This window comes from Schistocerca piceifrons, chromosome 3 (genome assembly GCF_021461385.2).
Source record: "Schistocerca piceifrons isolate TAMUIC-IGC-003096 chromosome 3, iqSchPice1.1, whole genome shotgun sequence".
NCBI lineage: Eukaryota > Metazoa > Arthropoda > Insecta > Orthoptera > Acrididae > Schistocerca > Schistocerca piceifrons.
In genome coordinates, this window is record NC_060140.1 from 187,758,967 (window position 1) to 187,781,578 (window position 22,612).

At 42.5% G+C, this 22,612-nt stretch overlaps 1 protein-coding gene across 3 annotated transcripts in view; it reads right to left on the reverse strand.

Annotated features, from left to right (window-relative positions):
- The window catches only part of LOC124788186 (transcriptional regulator ATRX homolog), a 495,869-nt gene that overhangs the window by 58,334 nt on the left and 414,923 nt on the right, over positions 1-22,612 (reverse strand). For all 3 annotated transcript variants that reach the window (XM_047255347.1, XM_047255346.1, XM_047255348.1), the window contains 2 exons: positions 16,462-16,632; positions 14,705-14,870 (listed from right to left, as the gene is read on the reverse strand). In XM_047255347.1, the coding sequence (XP_047111303.1) occupies positions 14,705-14,870; positions 16,462-16,632 (337 nt within the window). The remainder of the gene's footprint in view (positions 1-14,704; positions 14,871-16,461; positions 16,633-22,612) is intronic.

The following is a 22,612-nucleotide window of genomic DNA, read 5'->3' on the forward strand; positions in this document are numbered from 1 at the left end:
AACATCTCCAGATACTGTAGTCCAGTTACAGTAGCACCTTCGAAGAAAAAGGGACCAAAAACTTTATTGGCTGAAATGGCACAGAAAACGTTCACCTTAGGCGAGTCACGTTCATATTGAGTTGTTTCCCGCAGATTCTCAGTGCCCCATATACAGACATTGTGACGGTTGACTTTCCCGTTAGTGTGGAAAGTTGCTTCATCACTAAACACAATCTTTGAAACAAAAGATTCATCTGTTTCCATTTGAGCAAGGATAAAATCACAGAAATCGATTCTTTTAATCTTATCAGCTGCAGACAGTGCTTGAACCAATTCCAGACGATAAGGTTTCATAACCTTTTTCGTAGGACTCTCCATACAGTTGATTGTGGAATTTGCAGCTCTCTGCTAGCTCTGCGAGTCGATTTTCCTGGGCTGCGAACAAATGCTTGCTGGATGCGTGCTACATTTTCATCACTCGTTCTCGGCCGTCCAGAACTTTTCCCTTTGCACAAACACCCATTCTCTGTAAACTGTTTATACCAACGTTTAATACACCACCTATCAGGAGGTTTAACACCATACTTTGTTCGAAATGCACGCTGAACAACTGTCGTCGATTCTCTTCTGCCGTACTCAATAACACAAAAAGCTTTCTGTTGAGCGGTCGCCATCTTAGCATCAACTGACGCTGATGCCTAGTCAACAGCGCCTCAAGCGAACAAATGCACAACTAAATGAAACTTTATAGCTCCCTTAATTCGCCGACAGATAGTGCTTAGCTCTGCCTTTTGTCGTTGCAGAGTTTTAAATTCCTAAAGTTGTGGTATTCTTTTTGAATCACCCTGTATAGTGGCGATGCTGAATCGCAGATAGGCACAACAAAAAGACTTTCAAACGAAGCTTTAGGCTGAACAGGCCTTCATCAGTATTAGCCAATATGTACGTGTGTGTGCGCGCGCACCCCCCCCCCCCCCCCCACACACACACACACACACACACACACACACACACACACACGCGCACACACAGAGGGGGGTGGGGGGTGGGGGGGGGGGGGGAAGAGAGAGAGAGAGAGAGAGAGAGAGAGAGACTGTTGTCATGTGTGTGTGTGTGTGTGTGTGTGTGTGTGTGTGTGTGTGTGTGTGTGTTTTGGCAGAAACCTTTGTTTGATGTCCTTTTATTATGCCGATCTTCAACTTAGGATCTCCACTACATGGTAATAGTAACTGCCCTTTTCATAATACTGCCATTATTCCATCCTGATTAAATTATCATACAGATAGTCAAGCTTATTCTTATTTTGTCATACCTAATGAACATGAGTGGGCTCCATGTGCACTTAATTTGAAGCAATATTCAATTCGATTCCAGTAAAGACATTTTATGGTTTTATACCAAAAGGAACTTACATTTTTAGGCATCATATATTAATTAACTATTTTACATAATACTGTAAAACAAGTGGCTTACCTAAATACCTTATGGTACTGTCATTAGAAGATCAATAGAACATTATGTTATAGTAAATAGAAGATTGTGGTCCACTACAATCAAAGATGTGACAGGTCCCTTAAAGTAGAATCTAAATACATTTGGTATCTTTGAGCTTCAATCGTAACAAAAAGATAATCGAGTCCATATGGTCTTATAACTTTGAAAGAAAAATGAGGACAATAATAAAGAGAATAATGATACAAAAAATTGCTATACTTACCTGTTATAATTCATAGACAAGTAGATTTCAAAAGCAAACTAGGAATGGTATGAATGTTTTGAGTAGGTTAATAATTAATTAATGAGAAGGAAAGGTAACACAATTTATGTTCAAGTATTTGTTGTATAATTAAAAAGAAAGATTCTTCTTACAATGTTTCATATTTGAATTAGATTATTCAGCAAATAGACACATGTTTATTCACTTACATGGGATGCATGTGTGAGGGTACAGAATTTGGTTGAATTACATTGAAGAGTTTTTTTTCCATTTACATTAGAGGCACAAAATTTTCTGTACCCTCATCATCTGCAAGTGAGCAAGCATGTCTGAAACTAACTTTACTATAATTTTTATGATAATCAAATAGTAAAGGAAGACATTATTTGATGTACATGATATCCTGTATATGTTCAAATGTTTGTTTCAAATTTTATTATTTGTTTAAGGTACTACTTCTCCCCATGAACCATGGACCTTGCCGCTGGTGGGTAGGCTTGTGTGCCTCAGTGATACAGATGGTCGTACCGTAGGTGCAACCACAATGGAGGGGTATCTGTTGAGACGCCAGACAAACGTGTGGTTCCTGAAGAGGGGCAGCAGCCTTTTCAGTAGTTGCAGGGGCAACAGTCTGGATGATTGACTGATCTGGCCTTGTAACAATAACCAAAACGGCCTTGCTATGCTGGCACTGTGAACGGCTGAAAGCAAGGGGAAACTACAGCCGTAATTTTTCCCGAGGGCATGCAGCTTTACTGTATGGTTAAATGATGATGGCGTCCTCCTGGGAAAAACATTCCGGAGGTAAAATAGTACCCCATTCGGATCTCCGGGCGGGGACTACTCAAGAGGACGTTGTTATCAGGAGAAAGAAAACTGGCGTTCTACGGATCGGAGCATGGAATGTCAGATCCCTTAATCGAGCAGGTAGGTTAAAAAATTTAAAAAGGGAAATGGATAGGTTAAAGTTAGATATAGTGGGAAATCGTGAAGTTCGGTGGCAGGAGGAACAAGACTTTTGGTCAGGTGAATACAGGGTTATAAATACAAAATCAAATAGGGGTAATGCAGGAGTAGGTTTAATAATGAATAAAAAAATAGGAGTGCGGGTAAGCTACTACAAACAGCATAGTGAACGCATTATTGTGGACAAGATAGACACGAAGCCCACGCCTACTACAGTAGTACAAGCTTATATGCCAACTAGCTCTGCAGATAACGAAGAAATTGATGAAATGTTGTTGTTGTTGTTGTTGTTGTTGTGGTCTTCAATCCTGAGACTGGTTTGATGCAGCTCTCCATGCTACTCTATCCTGTGCAAGCTTCTTCATCTTCCAGTACCTACTGCAACCTACATCCTTCTGAATCTGCTTAGTGTATTCATCTCTTGGTCTCCCCCTACGATTTTTACCCTCCACGCTGCCCTCCAATACTAAATTGGTGATCCCTTGATGCCTCAGAACATGTCCTACCAACCGATCCCTTCTTCTGGTCAAGTTGTGCCACAAACTTCTTTTCTCCCCAATCCTATTCAATATGATGAAATGTATGATGACATAAAAGAAATTATTCAGATAGTGAAGGGAGACGAAAATTTAATAGTCATGGGTGACTGGAATTCGAGTGTAGGAAAAGGGAGAGAAGGAAACATAGTAGGTGAATATGGATTGGGGGTAAGAAATGAAAGAGGAAGCTGTCTGTTAGAATTTTGCACAGAGCATAACTTAATCATAGCTAACACTTGGTTCAAGAATCATAAAAGAAGGTTGTATACATGAAAGAATCCCGGAGACACTAAAAGGTGTCAGATAGATTATATAATGGTAAGACAGAGATTTAGGAACCAGGTTTTAAATTGTAAGACATTTCCAGGGGCAGATGTGGACTCTGACCACAATCTATTGGTTATGAACTGCAGATTAAAATTCAAGAAACTGCAAAAAGGTGGGAATTTAAGGAGATGGGACCTGGATAAACTGACTAAACCAGAGGTTGTACAGAGTTTCAGGGAGAGCATAAATGAACAACTGACAGCAGTGGGGGAAAGAAGTACAGTAGAAGAAGAATGGGTAGCTCTGAGGGCAGTGAAGGCAGCAGAGGATAAAGTAGGTAAAAAGATGAGGGCTAGTAGAAAATCTTGGGTAACAGAAGAAATATTGAATTTAATTGATGAAAGGAGGAAACATAAAAACACAGTAAATGAAGCAGTTAAAAAGGAATACAAGCGTCTCAAAAACGAGAATGACAGGAAGTGCAAAATGGCTAAGCAGGGATGGCTAGAGAACAAATGTAAAGATGTAGATGCTTATCTCACTACGGGTAAGATAGATACTGCCTACAGGAAAATTAAAGAGACCTTTGGAGAAAAGAGAACCACCTGTATGAATACCAAGAGCTTAGATGGAAACCCAGTCCTAACCAAAGAAGGGAAAGCAGAAAGGTGGAAGGAGTACATAGAGGGTCTATACAAGGGTGATGTACTTGAGGACAATATTGCAGAAATGGAAGAGAATGTAGATGAAGATGAAATGGGAGATACGATACTGCGTGAAGAGTTTGACACAGCACTGAAAGACCTGAGTCGAAACAAGGCCCCGGGAGTAGACAACATTCCATTAGAACTACTGACGGCCTTGGGAGAGCCAGTCCTGAGAAAACTCTACCATCTGGTGAGCAAGATGTATGAGACAGGCGAAGTACCCTCAGACTTCAAGAAGAATATAATAATTCTTGGGGAGCAAAATAACTGATGATGGTCGAAGTAGAGAAGATATAAAATGTAGACTGGCAATGGTAAGGAAAGCGTTTCTGAAGAAGAGAAATTTGTTAACATTAAGTATAGATTTAAGTGTCAGGAAGTCGTTTCTGAAAGTATTTGTAAGCCGTGTAGCCATGTATGGAAGTGAAACGTGGACGATAAATAGTTTGGACAAGAAGAGAATAGAAGCTTTAGAAATGTGGTGCTACAGAAGAATGCTGGAGATTAGATGGGTAGATTACATAACTAATCAGGAAGTATTGAATCGAATTGGGGAGAAGAGGAGTTTGTGGCACAACTTGACGAGAAGAAGGGACCGGTTGGTAGGACATGTTCTGAGGCATCGAGGGATCACCAATTTAGAATTGGAGGGCAGTGTGGAGGGTAAAAATCGTAGAGGGAGACAAAGAGATGAATACACTAAGCAGATTCAGAAGGATGTAGGTTGCAGTAGGCACTGGGAGATGAAGAAACTTGCACAGGATAGGGTAGCATGGAGAGCTGCATCAAACCAGTCTCAGGACTGAAGACCACAACAACAACAACAACTACTACTACTACTACTACTACTACTACTACTACTACTACTTGGGTGGCCTGTGGCAGATGGAGTTCATCAGCAGACATCCCTATATCACTCGGGTGTCGCATGGGGCTACCAACACTGTACGAAGTGCCAAAATACTCCATGTCACATGTAATGAAGGTAGCATTGTTAACTAATTTGTGAAATACAAAATATTTAAAAGCAATTAGTTGGGTAGAACCTCAGGATTTGATCATATCATATATCTGTGCTCAATTATAACAGTTAATTGTTATCCACAACTGTTAAAAATTATTTCAAGAAAACTAACAATTATATATGCAGAATTGATTTCACCTTTCAGACTACTGAAAGTCAATGTATACACAAGTGCTGCCAAGTATCTGGCCACATAAGTGGCATAAGTTGATATCACTGAATCTGTATATACATGAGCATATTTTTCCAAGCTTCAATATTTGAGGGGCAATCTATGACCTTCAGTTCCTGGATTTTGTGCTCCTTCACTAGGGTAACACACTTCAGTGATTGTGAAAGGTGGTGTTCCCACAATTGACACTGATTGATGATAGCACACATGGTGAATTTTCTTGAAGTGTCAGCAAGTCTCCACATATCGCATCAGATGTATGCTGAGAAGACATATGTCTGAAGCACAGGCAAATAAATCAGCACATTATGGAGGGGGGATATAGCCATACAATGCAGCGTTAAAGCAATGATTGTGACTTCCTCTGGAAGCTAATCCCTCTCAACAGCAAGAATGAATGAAGTGGTGTCAACTTTGTCGTCTAGTAGGCTTTTTTTACTTTTACTGTGTGAAGGACTCTCACTACTTTTTGAGCTTTCATTATGTTAACTCTTCTTTTGACTGTGTGAAGCAAGTATAGGTGGCACAGAGAATAGGTCCGATTGCACTGATTGGTGGTTGTGAAAATGGAATAACAAGATTCCCAATGAGAAGAAATAGCAAATCATGTGCTACGTCTTCATATTGGTGTTCTTCAAAAGCAGCTGCAGATAATAATGAACAAAAATCTAAATGACAAAATTGGTCTCTGTGGTGGGCAGAGACGTGTGAGGGGAAATGCTGACGTAATCAGCACTTGGCGTTACCAACAGAGCCACAACATATAACTTCACATGCAATTTTGACACTACAACTTCTAGCTCACTGGTGACTTACCAAATGAAAGTGCTGGCAGGTCGACAGACACACAAACAAACACAAACTTACACACAAAATTCAAGCTTTTGCAACAAACTGTTGCCTCATCAGGAAAGAGGGAAGGAGAGGGGAAGACGAAAGGAAGTGGGTTTTAAGGGAGAGGGTAAGGAGTCATTCCAATCCCGGGAGCGGAAAGACTTACCTTAGGGGGAAAAAAGGACAGGTAGACACTCGCACACACGCACATATCCATCCACACATACAGACACAAGCAGACATATTTAAAGACAAAGAGTTTGGGCAGAGATGTCAGTCGAGGGAGAAGTGTAGAGGCAAAGAAGTTGTTGAAAGACAGGTGAGGTATGAGTGGCGGAAACTTGAAATTAGCGGAGATTGAGGCCTGGCGGATGACGAGAAGAGAGGATATACTGAAGGGCAAGTTCCCATCTCCGGAGTTCGGATAGGTTGGTGTTGGTGGGAAGTATCCAGATAACCCGGACGGTGTAACACTGTGCCAAGATGTGCTGGCTGTGCACCAAGGCATGTTTAGCCACAGGGTGATCCTCATTACCAACAAACACTGTCTGCCTGTGTCCATTCATGCGAATGGACAGTTTGTTGCTGGTCATTCCCACATAGAATGCATCACAGTGTAGGCAGGTCAGTTGGTAAATCACGTGGGTGCTTTCACACGTGGCTCTGCCTTTGATCGTGTACACCTTCCGGGTTACAGGACTGGAGTAGGTGGTGGTGGGAGGGTGCATGGGACAGGTTTTGCATCGGGGGCGGTTACAAGGATAGGAGCCAGAGGGTAGGGAAGGTGGTTTGGGGATTTCATAGGGATGAACTAACAGGTTACGAAGGTTAGGTGGACGGCGGAAAGACACTCTTGGCGGAGTGGGGAGGATTTCATGAAGGATGGATCTCATGTCAGGGCAGGATTTGAGGAAGTCGTATCCCTGCTGGAGAGCCACATTCAGAGTCTGGTCCAGTCCCGGATAGTATCCTGTCACAAGTGGGGCACTTTTGTGTTTTTTCTGTGGGGGATTCTGGGTTTGAGGGGACGAGGAAGTGGCTCTGGTTATTTGCTTCTGTACCAGGTCGGGAGGGTAGTTGCGGGATGCGAAAGCTGTTTTCAGGTTGTTGGTGTACTGATTCAGGGATTCCGGACGGGAGCAGATTCGTTTGCCACGAAGACCTAGGCTGTAGGGAAGGGACCGTTTGATGTGGAATGGGTGGCAGCTGTCATAATGGAGGTACTGTTGCTTGTTGGTGGGTTTGATGTGGACGGACGTGTGAAGTTGGCCATTGGACAGGTGGAGGTCAACGTCAAGGAAAGTGGCATGGGATTTGGAATAGGACCAGGTGAATCTGATGGAACCAAAGGAGTTGAGGTTGGAGAGGAAATTCTGGAGTTCTTCTTCACTGTGAGTCCAGATCATAAAGATGTCATCAATAAATCTGTACCAAACTTTGGGTTGGCAGACTTGGGTAACCAAGAAGGCTTCCTCTAAGCGACCCATGAATAGGTTGGCAAACGAGGGGGCCATCCTGGTACCCATGGCTGTTCCCTTTAATTGTTGATATGTCTGGCCTTCAAAAGTGAAGAAGTTATGGGTCAGGATGAAGCTGGCTAAGGTAATGAGGAAAGAGGTTTTAGGTAGGGTGGTAGGTGATCGGCGTGAAAGGAAATGCTCCATCGCAGCGAGGCCCTGGACGTGCGGAATATTTGTGTATAAGGACGTGGCATCAATGGTTACAAGGATGGTTTCCGGGGGTAACAGATTGGGTAAGGATTCCAGGCGTTCAAGAAAGTGGTTGGTGTCCTTGATGAAGGATGGGAGACTGCATGTAATGGGTTGAAGGTGTTGATCTACGTAGGCAGAGATACGTTCTGTGGGGGCTTGGTAACCAGCTACAATGGGGCGGCCGGGATGATTGGGTTTGTGGATTTTAGGAAGAAGGTAGAAGGTAGGGGTGCGGGGTGTCGGTGGGGTCAGGAGGTTGATGGAGTCAGGTGAAAGGTTTTGCAGGGGGCCTAAGGTTCTGAGGATTCCTTGAAGCTCCGCCTGGACATCGGGAATGGGGTTACCTTGGCAAACTTTGTATGTGGTGTTGTCTGAAAGCTGACGCAGTCCCTCAGCCATATACTCCCGACGATCAAGTACCACGGTTGTGGAACCCTTGTCCGCCGGAAGAATGACGATGGATCGGTCAGCCTTCAGATCACGGATAGCCTGGGCTTCAGCAGTGGTGATGTTGGGTGTAGGATTAAGGTTTTTTAAGAAGGATTGAGATGCAAGGCTGGAAGTCAGAAATTCCTGGAAGGTTTGGAGAGGGTGATTTTGAGGAAGAGGAGGTGGGTCCCGCTGTGACGGAGGACGGAACTGTTCCGGGCAGGGCCAACTTCACACGTCCGTCCACATCAAACCCACCAACAAGCAACAGTACCTCCATTATGACAGCTGCCACCCATTCCACATCAAACGGTCCCTTCCCTACAGCCTAGGTCTTCGTGGCAAACGAATCTGCTCCAGTCCGGAATCCCTGAATCAGTACACCAACAACCTGAAAACAGCTTTCGCATCCCGCAACTACCCTCCCGACCTGGTACAGAAGCAAATAACCAGAGCCACTTCCTCGTCCCCTCAAACCCAGAATCCCCCACAGAAAAAACACAAAAGTGCCCCACTTGTGACAGGATACTTTCCGGGACTGGACCAGACTCTGAATGTGGCTCTCCAGCAGGGATACGACTTCCTCAAATCCTGCCCTGAAATGAGATCCATCCTTCATGAAATCCTCCCCACTCCGCCAAGAGTGTCTTTCCGCCGTCCACCTAACCTTCGTAACCTGTTAGTTCATCCCTATGAAATCCCCAAACCACCTTCCCTACCCTCTGGCTCCTATCCTTGTAACCGCCCCCGATGCAAAACCTGTCCCATGCACCCTCCCACCACCACCTACTCCAGTCCTGTAACCCGGAAGGTGTACACGATCAAAGGCAGAGCCACGTGTGAAAGCACCCACGTGATTTACCAACTGACCTGCCTACACTGTGATGCATTCTATGTGGGAATGACCAGCAACAAACTGTCCATTCGCATGAATGGACACAGGCAGACAGTGTTTGTTGGTAATGAGGATCACCCTGTGGCTAAACATGCCTTGGTGCACAGCCAGCACATCTTGGCACAGTGTTACACCGTCCGGGTTATCTGGATACTTCCCACCAACACCAACCTATCCAAACTCCGGAGATGGGAACTTGCCCTTCAGTATATCCTCTCTTCTCGTCATTCGCCAGGCCTCAATCTCCGCTAATTTCAAGTTTCCGCCACTCATACCTCACCTGTCTTTCAACAACTTCTTTGCCTCTACACTTCTCCCTCGACTGACATCTCTGCCCAAACTCTTTGTCTTTAAATATGTCTGCTTGTGTCTGTATGTGTGGATGGATATGTGCGTGTGTGCGAGTGTCTACCTGTCCTTTTTTCCCCCTAAGGTAAGTCTTTCCGCTCCCGGGATTGGAATGACTCCTTACCCTCTCCCTTAAAACCCACTTCCTTTCGTCTTCCCCTCTCCTTCCCTCTTTCCTGATGAGGCAACAGTTTGTTGCGAAAGCTTGAATTTTGTGTGTATGTTTGTGTTTGTTTGTGTGTCTATCGACCTGCCAGCGCTTTCGTTCGGTAAGTCACCTCATCTTTGATTTTTATATATATATATATATATATATATATATATATATATATATATATATATATATATCACGTGGGTGCTTTCACACGTGGCTCTGCCTTTGACCGTGTACACCTTCCGGGTTACAGGACTGGAGTGGGTGGTGGTGGGAGGGTGCATGGGACAGGTTTTACACCGGGGGTGGTTACAAGGGTAGGAGCCAGAGGCCTGTGCTCTGGCTGGGTGGCACCCATGGGGAGAGCTCTCATTTGGAATAGGTAGAATCATAGCAGATATTTGGCATCAAAAATCAACCAGTTATCAGCCAGTGGCTGATATATAAGAAAAAAAACAAAGATGATGTGACTTACCAAATGAAAGTGCTGGCAGGTCCTGATGAGGCAACAGTTTGTTGCGAAAGCTTGAATTTTGTGTGTATGTTTGTGTTTGTTTGTGTGTCTATCGACCTGACAGCGCTTTTGTTCGGTAAGTCACCTCATCTTTGTTTTTATATATAATTTTTCCCACGTGGAATGTTTCCTTCCATTATATATATATATATATATATATATAAATACAAAGATGAGGTGACTTACCGAACAAAAACGCTGGCAGGTCGATAGACACACAAACAAACACAAACATACACACAAAATTCAAGCTTTCGCAACAAATTGTTGCTTCATCAGGAAAGAGGGAAGGAGAGGGGAAGACGAAAGTCTGACATTTGGCATCACCCCCAAAGGCCTTACACTTAAAGTTCCCATCTCTGGCTGCAACCCTTCCTTCCATCAGTCCCTATACCAGTTCCAAACTGAACAATCCATTGCCCTCACCCACCTAATCCTTCACCTACACATCAACTCAGCCAATGAACACACCCGTCAACTCCTATCCTTAATAAAAGTCCTTAATCTTTCCTCTCCCACATCCACACCGGCTGTCCAGAGCATCCTCCTACAGGCCAACCGTAAATTAGAACAGCATGCCACCCTCCACCTCAAAAAACTATCCAATCTCCTGGTTTCCCACCTCCGGAAAGGCAACTCACTCACCCTTCACAACCTTTCCAGCAAACCTCAACCTCCTCTCATTGCACACAAACCCAGTCTCTCCCATCTACTCAATCTCCCACTTCCAGCTCCACTCCCTCCAAAACCTCAAAATTCCGATCAACACAATCTGGAACCACAACACCCTAATTCAGTAGTTAACCTTTCCTCCAAACCTCTCTCCCAATCCGAAACCTCTGTCCTATCCAAAGGCCTCACCTTCAGCCCCACTCCCAGATTCAACCAAACAGCCCTCGTCAAAGATTTACTGTCCTACACTCGTACTCTCTGCTGGAAGTATCACTTTGCCACGAAGAAAAATGATCCTAATCCTACTCCTAATGATCCGACTCCTCAAGACACCATCCAAATTGAACCCTGCCTGGAACAGTTCCGTCCTCCGTCACAGCGGGACCCACCTCCTCTTCCTCAAAATCACCCTCTCCAAACCTTCCAGGAATATCTGACTTCCAGCCTTGCATCTCAATCCTTCTTAAAAAACCTTAATCCTACACCCAACATCACCACTGCTGAAGCCCAGGCTATCCGTGATCTGAAGGCTGACCGATCCATCATCATTCTTCCGGCAGACAAGGGTTCCACGACCGTGGTACTTGATCGTCGGGAGTATGTGGCTGAGGGACTGCGTCAGCTTTCAGACAACACCACATACAAAGTTTGCCAAGGTAACCCCATTCCCGATGTCCAGGCGGAGCTTCAAGGAATCCTCAGAACCTTAGGCCCCCTGCAAAACCTTTCACCTGACTCCATCAACCTCCTGACCCCACCGACACCCCGCACCCCTACCTTCTACCTTCTTCCTAAAATCCACAAACCCAATCATCCCGGCCGCCCCATTGTAGCTGGTTACATGCAGTCTCCCATCCTTCATCAAGGACACCAACCACTTCCTTGAACGCCTGGAATCCTTACCCAATCTGTTACCCCCGGAAACCATCCTTGTAACCATTGATGCCACGTCCTTGTACACAAATATTCCGCACGTCCAGGGCCTCGCTGCGATGGAGCATTTCCTTTCACGCCGATCACCTGCCACCCTACCTAAAACCTCTTTCCTCATCACCTTAGCCAGCTTCATCCTGACCCACAACTTCTTCACTTTTGAAGGCCAGACATACCAACAATTAAAGGGAACAGCCATGGGTACCAGGATGGCCCCCTCGTACGCCAACCTATTCATGGGTCGCTTAGAGGAAGCCTTCTTGGTTACCCAAGTCTGCCAACCCAAAGTTTGGTACAGATTTATTGATGACATCTTCATGATCTGGACTCACAGTGAAGAAGAACTCCAGAATTTCCTCTCCAACCTCAACTCCTTTGGTTCCATCAGTTTCACCTGGTCCTACTCCAAATCCCATGCCACTTTCCTTGACGTTGACCTCCACCTGTCCAATGGCCAACTTCACACGTCTGTCCACATCAAACCCACCAACAAGCAACAGTACCTCCATTATGACAGCTGCCACCCATTCCACATCAAACGGTCCCTTCCCTACAGCCTAGGTCTTCGTGGCAAACGAATCTGCTCCAGTCCGGAATCCCTGAATCATTACACCAACAACCTGAAAACAGCTTTCGCATCCCGCAACTACCCTCCCGACCTGATACAGAAGCAAATAACCAGAGCCACTTCCTCGTCCCCTCAAACCCAGAATCCCCCACAGAAGAACCACAAAAGTGCCCCACTTGTGACAGGATACTTTCCGGGACTGGACCAGACTCTGAATGTGGCTCTCCAGCAGGGATACGACTTCCTCAAATCCTGCCCTGAAATGAGATCCATCCTTCATGAAATCCTCCCCACTCCGCCAAGAGTGTCTTTCCGCCGTCCACCTAACCTTCGTAACCTGTTAGTTCATCCCTATGAAATCCCCAAACCACCTTCCCTACCCTCTGGCTCCTATCCTTGTAACCGCCCCCGATGCAAAACCTGTCCCATGCACCCTCCCACCACTACCTACTCCAGTCCTGTAACCCGGAAGGTGTACACGATCAAAGGCAGAGCCACGTGTGAAAGCACCCACGTGATTTACCAACTGACCTGTCTACACTGTGACGCATTCTATGTGGGAATGACCAGCAACAAACTGTCCATTCGCATGAATGGACACAGGCAGACAGTGTTTGTTGGTAATGAGGATCACCCTGTGGCTAAACATGCCTTGGTGCACGGCCAGCACATCTTGGCACAGTGTTACACCGTCCGGGTTATCTGGATACTTCCCACCAACACCAACCTATCCGAACTCCGGAGATGGGAACTTGCCCTTCAGTATATCCTCTCTTCTCGTCATCCGCCAGGCCTCAATCTCCGCTAATTTCAAGTTGCCGCCACTCATACCTCACCTGTCTTTCAACAACTTCTTTGCTTCTACACTTCTGCCTCGACTGACATCTCTGCCGAAACTCTTTGTCTTTAAATATGTCTGCTTGTGTCTGTATGTGTGGATGGATATGTGCGTGTGTGCGAGTGTATACCTGTCCTTTTTTCCCCCTAAGGTAAGTCTTTCCGCTCCCGGGATTGGAATGACTCCTTACCCTCTCCTTCAAAAACCCACTTCCTTTCGTCTTCCCCTCTCCTTCCCTCTTTCCTGATGAGGCAACAATTTGTTGCGAAAGCTTGAATTTTGTGTGTATGTTTGTGTTTGTTTGTGTGTCTATCGACCTGCCAGCGTTTTTGTTCGGTAAGTCACCTCATCTTTGTATTTATATATAATTTTTCCCACGTGGAATGTTTCCTTCCATTTTATATATATATATATATATATATATATATATATATATATATATATATATATATATATATATATATATATATATATATATATATATCAGATTCCCAATACATTTAAAAATATCAACAGTCCTAAAAGGCACGTGTTCACATAGTTCTTCATCTGTCTGCATTTAAGGTCCCAGTGCACTGAACTGCAGTCTGTCTTAAGAGCCAGTTGGAGCCTCACAGCCACTGGCTGATAACTGGTTGATTTTTGATGCCAAATATCTGCTATGATTCTACCTACTCCAAATGAGAGCTCTCCCCATGGGTGCCACCCAGCCAGAGGACAGACCACCTGATGTGACGGCCAGTGCCCGGTTTCCTTGTGCCCGCAAATGGGAAGGTACCTACTCCTCAGGATGCACAGGAATGTGACAGCTCGCACATCGATAGTGTGTTTCCTGAGTGGTCAGGGGTGCTGCCACTGTACAGGTATCTGGTAACTCCTGACTTGCACTGGCTACCGTGTTGGGTTTTGTGTCACCTTCCCTGAATGGCCCACACATTCTGAAAAAGAATACTGAAAATATGGAGATCTAACCCAGACGTGGAGACAGAACACAAGTTAACCAAATTATATAGTACAACATAAAAGGGGACAAAGGGGGAAAAGACATAAATGACGACCTAGCAGTGAGATAGGATGGAAACTGCCCTTGAAAATAAGTCTGACAAAAGATATAATCAGAGAGTAAATTTGCAGCACAGGAAAAGAGGAAGTACTGCCTTGGCTTGGGAGTGCCGACACTCACTATGCGTATACTCGTAAAGAGTCACGAGTCTCTTGTGGGGTTGAACTAAAGACAACAATAACAGCAGCAATATACACAGTACTCCACGACCTGGTTGCTTGTGACCTCTTTTACTTCCTGGAAAGGGGCAGGGGGGAGCCACTCACTTTTCCCTAGCTCTGTATTCAGTTTTAATGCAGACAGTCAAGGCAAGTGTGATACAGAAGTATATGCTTTCAGTAGCCATCTATATAAAACCATAATATACTTACGTGGAGGAACTTTCCCCTGCTTCTCATTTTCATATTCTTCCCAAGCTGCTTTCCTTTCTTCCTCATTTAACTCCTCCTCTTCTTTGTTTTGTAGTAATGAATCATGTTCGTGATATGTTATAACCCAGTATTCATGTTCTTTCAGTAACTCAGCCAGCAGTCGGTCCTGTTTTAAGTAATAGACAGATATGACAGAAACAGTTTGTTAAATTGAATTAATGATTGCAACAGTTATTACTAATGCCTGCATAACATACTCTTACAACGAACATTTTAAGACATAATTGTAACAACACAATGACACGTTTTGTTTCATTCTATGTAAAACAAAACAACTGATAAACAACAATAGTTTTATCCTCAGTAGCAACTAATTCAAGCAGAAAAACCTGTTAATCAATCCTGCAATGTGAGGAATGCAGTCAAATATGCAAAAAGGGATGTGTTGAACTCAGTGAAATTGGTGAATCACTAATGAAGATTTTTATGGTGTATGTTCACATGTGAATAGCACTGTTGAGAAGTAAACTTCAGTTTTGTGGGTAGTCTTCATTCATTGCACCATCCAGTAAAAATAGCTTCCATGATCTAAAGAGGCAGCAATAAATGATTCAATTGCAGAGAGATGGTGTACATAAATGCCCCACAATGTCCTCACTCAAACAGTGTAAAGCCATCAGTTTAAACAAACATGAAAACAAGTGATGGGTATTTTTGCATCTAATATGCAATGTCATGTAACAAATACCTTGTATGAAGTTAATTAGAGCCACATGGATATTTACTGTAATTGAAATTTTTAAAGTTGTTAAAGTATTTATATATTTAATTTTCATTGTGAATCATTTTTTTGGACAGATAACTAAAGGTTTGACATCATACAGCAAAGCTGAATTGTTGGTATTTCATGCATGAGTCATTACTGCATTCTATTCCAGTTCTACTCTGAACCTCCCTCCCTCAGACCTTTATACTGAGAGAATTATTGAAATTTGCGACATCTCACTATTTCTCTTCCTGGTGAGCTCAAAAGGGGAAAGGATAATTGAGTTAGAAAAATAAAACCATTTACTGTGGTTGTTGACTTTCTACACTTCATGATACTTCAAAACTTATTTTGCTTCTAACCTTCCATCACGATAATGAACAGTATAAAAAATCAATTGTAGTAATCCTCACCTCCTAAAATGTGGGTGACACATCTCATATGATTCCTTCCCACTTAGCAATTCTTGATGTGGGCCAGAAGTAATGCTTAAGGTCAATTCAATTTTATTTCTCTGTAATTCTGTTATGAATGTATTTCTTATTTATCGTGTGTGTTCCAACAAGAACACTTACGAACAACATGCATGTTCCATACTTGGCTTATGTACTATCTGTCAGAAAGTGATGCCAAAATAATATTGTTTGTTGTTGTACAGCTAAAAAAGCTCTGTAAACTGTAGCATGACAGCCTGGAGGGCACTGAATTCTTTGATGTCTGTCACTGATGAAAATGTTGGAAAAAGGGGAGGCAGGTCAGTTCAAGTTTGTATCGTGAGGAAAGACTTTTGGTTGCTATTGTTTCATAACATGTAATGAAACATTTTCATTTGACTGTCTCTCATATAAATATAATTAGAAATGTTCTGAGTTATTGTTCACAGTTCATTAACAGCAATTGCATTTGACCTGGGTATGTTCTTTCTGTGCCCTACAGTACAGTTCTGAGATTTCACTTCTATGAAAATCATAAGCACATAAGGAACACTTACCTTTGGTAACAAAGGTGTGGGACGTTTGCTCACTTGCTCAGGGTCAAACATATACATCTCCTGAAGATCTGCCATATTGTAATGCCGTTCAATTTGCTGTTCGTCAACAACACGACAAGACAGAGACAATTTTGTCACTTGCCTGTCATAAATTTTTTCTTCCATGGTCCCCTAAAGAATAAAAGCAAAGGAAATTAATGAAAGCACATTAAGTTGATCAGTACACAAATGATTGTTGTTAGCAGCAACCCTGTACAATGAAGTACAGCATGTAGCTCTGACAGTAATATTATACTAAAAGTGCCATAAAATTCTCGTGAAGAAATGTTCCTCTACAGTAGAATGGAAATCTGAAATATTCTATTGTGCTACCAGTTTCCTCGACAAAGGTCCTTCAACCTAGAAGGCTAGCCCTAGTTACAAAAGTGGAATTGGAATATTTTAGAATACACAAGAAAATCAATTATTATCCGCAAAGCAGTTATAAAATTTTATTGAAATGAAATAGGAAACTTACAAGGATATCATTTTTCGACATAGTCTCCTTGTGTTTCAATGCAATTGGTCCATCGTTGCACAAGCTTACTGATGCCCTCATAAAAGAAGGTTCTCAGTTGAGCTGCAAGACAGGAATGCACAGCTTCTTTCACTACTTCGTCCGAGGCGAATCGATGGCCCCTTAATGCCTGTTTGAGTGGACCAAACAAGTGATAGTCAAAAGGGGCAAGATCGGGACTATAAGGCGGATGATAAAGTACTTCAAATTTGAGTTTCTGGAGCGTTTCAGCAGTGTGGGCAGCAGTATGCAGATGGGCATTGTCGTGCAACAAGACAACACCTTTTGACAGCAATTCTCAGCGTTTGCTTCGAATTGCAGGCTTTAGCCTGGAAGTAAGCATCTCACTGTAATGTACACTGTTTATTGTTGTGCCCCTTTCCCCATAACGTTCCAGTACTGAACCTTGTGCATCCCAAAAAATCGTAAGCATCAGTTTTCCTGCACATGGTTTGGTCTTGAACTTGCACAGTGAATTTTGATGTTTCCATTCCATACTCTGCCGTTCATTCTCCGGCTCATAATGATGGATCCATGTTTCGTCACCAGTAATATAATCCTGTCTAAGTAGTTGTCCCCTTCATTACCACAGCGATCCAAATGTTTTTTGCAGATGTCCAAGCACATTTGTCTATGCAACTATATGAGTTGTTTTGGGACCCATCTTGCACAAATTTCATGAAACGCAAGTATGTTACGGATGATTTCTTAGGCAGAACCATGACTGATTTGCAGACGATGTGCCACTTTGTCAATAGTTAATTGTCTAAGAGAATCATTTCATGTGAACGCTCAATAGTTTCTTCATTGTGGTGGTAAATACTCATCCGGCTCCTTCATCATGCGTAACACTTGTGCGACCATTTCAGAATTTTTCAATCCTTTCTTAAACACTCTATTGTGGCAAAACACTGTACCGAAAGTCTTCGATGAATTTCAGCCCGATACGCCTTCCGACCACAAAAAATGGATCACTGAACGTTGTATCTTCATTGGTGCAAATAGACAGTGGAGCAGCCATGATTAACAGCATGGCAGTGATAACGAAACTAATCAAGCGGCTTGAAAATTGCAAAGGTATAACAACAAATAAACAAAGCATGCGTCATCAACGTAAAACGACAGTACTACCAAAATAAACAAAAATATAACTAAATTGCAGATAATAATTGAGTTACCCTTGTACTAATTGTGTGTAGAAAGCGGTACCAAATTCATCAAGTTTACAATAAACATTGCACAAAATTTGATATTGAGAAACATTTTGTTTAACAAATCATGGAGATCTCAAAAAAATCCTGACAATTGCCTAATTCTTTCTTAGGAAGAATGTTCAATGTTGTCAGGTCGTATTTTGCCACAACATACATAAATATTATGTAAAAATTTTCATTCTCTTTCATTTTTTCCTGGAAATGGGAAGCAATTGTACATGTGACAAGTAAATAAGATTCTAAAGTTCATTTCCTTTCTTTTTGATTCTAATACACTCAACTCTGATACAAAATTAAGCAGTTACCATACTTGTTAACAGACCTGCTTACACAATAAATCTTCATGCAACACTGGATCCAAAAACATTAAACTTTAATGGCATACTCTTCGAAAGAATTGCACACACAAAGAATTTTTTCCAAGAATTCTAGAGGCTCTTGAAAAGTATTTTAGAAACAGAATTGCCAGGAAAGAGAAAAGTAATGTAGTTTTCATTATTTTACTAGCAAAAATATTTTATGCCCAGAATCAATTTTAATATGCAACAAATGTTTTTTTTAATATTAATTTCTGTCCAGACACTGGTAGATAATGTTATTATAGAAGTATGGAAACTGAAATCTAACTTTCTTTTCTAGTACCACATATTCTTGCTTAGTGCACTAACTTGAAAAAGGAAATATTAACCAGCAGTTATCATACAATGGAAAATCCAGAATGAAATGTAACAATAGTGTGAAAAGAAAAGTTGCTACTCACTATATAGCGGAGACGCTGAATCGCAGATAGGCACAATAAAAAGACTATCACAAATAAGCTTTCGGCCAACAAGGCCTTTGACAAAAATAGACACCACACACACACACACACACACACACACACACACGCGCACACACACACGACTGCAGCCTCTGGCAGCTGGAGCCACACTGCAAGCAGCAGCAGTGCATGATGGGACAGGGAAGGGGAGGGATAGCACGGTAGAGGTGGGGGACAGTGAAGTGCTGGTGTGGAGCGCACAGGGATGAGGTGGGGGAGTGGTGGAATGAGGGCTGTGTAGTGCTGCAATGGGAACAGGGAATAGGCTGGGTAGGTAAGAACAATGAATAACGAAGATTGAGGCCAGGAGGTTTATGGGAAACATAGAATATATTGGAGGGAGAGTTCCATCCTGCACAATTCGGAAAAGCTGTTGTTGATGGGAAGGATCCTTATGGCAAAGTGTTTTAAGCAGTCATTGAAATGAAAGATGTCATGTTCACAGTTTGTTGGTGGCCATTCATGTGGACAGACAGCTTGTTGGTTGTCATGCCCACGTATGATGCAGCATAGTGGTTGCAGCTTAGTTTGTAGATCACATGACTGGTTTCACAGGTAGCCCTGCCTTTGATGGGATAGGTGATGTTTGTGAATGGACTGGAGTACGTTGTAGTGAGATAATGTACGGGACATGTCTTGCATCTAGGACTATTACAGAGATGTGAGCCATGAGGTAAGAGGTTAGGAGCAGGGGTTGTGTAGGGATGGACGAGTATATTGTGTAGGTTCAGTGGACGGCAGAATACCACTGTGGGAGGGGTGGGAAGGATAGTGAGCCAGACATTTCTCATTTCAGGGCGCAATGAGAGGTAGTCGAAACCATGGTGGAGAATCTAATTTGGTGCTCCATTACTGGGTGGTACCAAGTTTCGAGGGGAATGCTCCTCTGTGACCGGATAGTGGGACTTCAGAAGATGGTTGGAGACTGGAAAAATAAGGCACGGGAGTCTTATTTTTGTATAAGGTTTGGAGCATAATTATGGTCTGTGAAGGCCTCTGTGAGACCCTCGGTATATTTCACTAGGGACTGCTCATCACTGCATTGCACGGTCATTGCATCTGCAACGACAAGTGATCTTTCCTTGGGACTCACCCAGAACAAAGTAAAAATTGATAAACATGGAGAATTAAACTGAAAACTGTGAAGTACGGTGGGTGTCAGAATCTAACATGTGGGGTGTGCGTTTTCCTTCTCTTGAGAGAAACAGACACATGAAGAAATGAGTTTATTTCTCCAACTGACATTACAAGCTTATTAGAAGTTGGCTCAGTTAATTTCTGTACACGGCATAAAATGTACATTTAAAAGCAAAGCTCAGGCATTACAGTTTCGCTTCATGCCTTCTATCAGCACTGTCTATCTTTATGATCTACAGTGTGTGCTGCAAAGTATATAGTACATGAGCAGTGTCTGTAGTTGTTACAACTGTCATGTCAGATTTGAACACTAAAGTCTTTAAATGTGCTATCACAAAACCCTGTTCTATTTCCATCTGTCGTCTCTGTCATAGCACATGATCTGCACAAAAAGTGTATTTTCCGCACTTAACAAAATGCTTCCACCCCTACCTGCATTCCCGTCATTGAGGGGCCACTCCCCCTCTCCACACATCAGTTATACGAGCTCATTTTACATGTGTTAGTGTGGAGTGGTGGATGTGCTGGCTGTCGGGTAACATAAAAGTTGCCAGCCAATAAGAGCTCACTAGCTGGAAGTGGCCTTGATCCTGACTGAGCATATTCATCGAGACTTAGTATTTGAATATCAAAAGGTAGAAGACTGATATTGTTGCTGAACACAGTACATTGGAAATACATGACAAAAGATGAGAATGAGTTATAAGTGGCACAAGAAAAGGTGGTGGCTGGGCCCGTTCATCAAATATTGGTTCCGTCTGGAACACTTTGCATCGACTGTGCTGCTTTTCCACTGCTGCCACAACCTAGTGGTAGTTGCACCATTATTGCTCAGTGAAGGTAAACGTTGCAAATTGTGCAGGCACCGCTGCTCATGGATTACATCACCACTTCTGTCTCACATCTCCCCTCTCATCAATGACCTAAACTATTCCCTTATCTTCACCACCACCACTGCCACCCTCAGTGCGAACCGTCTGTCTTTTCCACCACTTATAAGTCGTTAGGGCACATCAAATGTCAACAGAGGGATGAAGTCAAGTGAGACATTAAGTAAGAATGTAGAATTGAGGTAAATGTAACTAGGAAGAAACGTAAAATTGGGGGATTTTTAGCGTTGATCTTATGAGTTTTTCACAGGGGCTATGAATTTATGGTGTAGAATTGTGAAAAATGTAAAAATCAGATAACGTAAAATCAAAGTTCCACTGTAATGGGAAATCAAAGCAAAAAGATGGAAGTGGCTACAGTGAGATTTTCCACAGAGGGTATAAAGTTCCTGCATCCAGTGTACATAGTACCAGACAAGTGTGCAGATTTTGTTAGGAGTGGACTAGTTGAAAGAATACAAAATTAATATATTATAGAGCAGTCAGCAAACAGGTCTAATATAAGAAGGAAAACTTAAGAAGGTTACATTTACAGGTGAACCAGCATCAGGACAAACCATAGGCTTACATAAAATCCATGATTTGAGAAAGCAAATGGAGTAGAGGGATAAGGTAGTCAAGGTGGTGCAAGGAGTAGATATAAGAGACGTGGCACAATAGTTCAATGAACTTGATAGATGAAACAAGGACACAAATGAAGGTAGTAGGATTAGTTGAGACAAAGTTGCTGGATGAATGGAGTAAACAGATAAGTGACAAAATCTTAGATGAACAAAGAGGAGGTATGCCGAGGAACGATGTGTTTGGTCATGCAGTGATCATGATTCACGAAACATAAGAGGTAACAACAGATGTTTTAAAAGAAAGGTTAATATTATGATCTATAGTCCAAGGAATGGTGAATAATATGGGAATTAACATCATACAGTGCTACTACAAAGTATTATGTGTACAAATACAACTAATGCAAGAATAGCGCTGCAAAATTGCTGAGTTTCCCTTGGGCACATGCGATACTAAAAGCATTTCTTGACATAATAGCTACAGATTTCAAACAAAGCTGCACAGTCTATTTTGTGATTATTAAAGTGTGCTGCAAGTGGGAGGGACTCTTCTTGCCTTTGATACAGTGACTTGAAATAATTCATTAGACCGTATGAGTACAGACACAATTAGATTTTGTAAAGTGAAAGAATGTATATAAATATATTTCAATGTAATGTTTAGCGGACAATTTCACAGGGTCTGATGTAAAATCTTTTGTTTCATCTTGAAGTAATTTAAAGCCATCAAACCCGTATTACAAATCCATGTTACAAGGAAAACTAACAATGCTAATAAGAGAACTAATCAGTCTGAAAGTAAACTGAATAAATGATAAACATATAAAAGAGGTCAAATTCATATATTTAATAGAGTAATGAAAACATATACTCAGTAATTCACTCCTGGAGTGAGGCAATGTCAGGTCACACGCCGCCCTCACATACATTAAGTCAAAGTTTTGTTGTCCTTCATTTTTCCCTGGAAATGA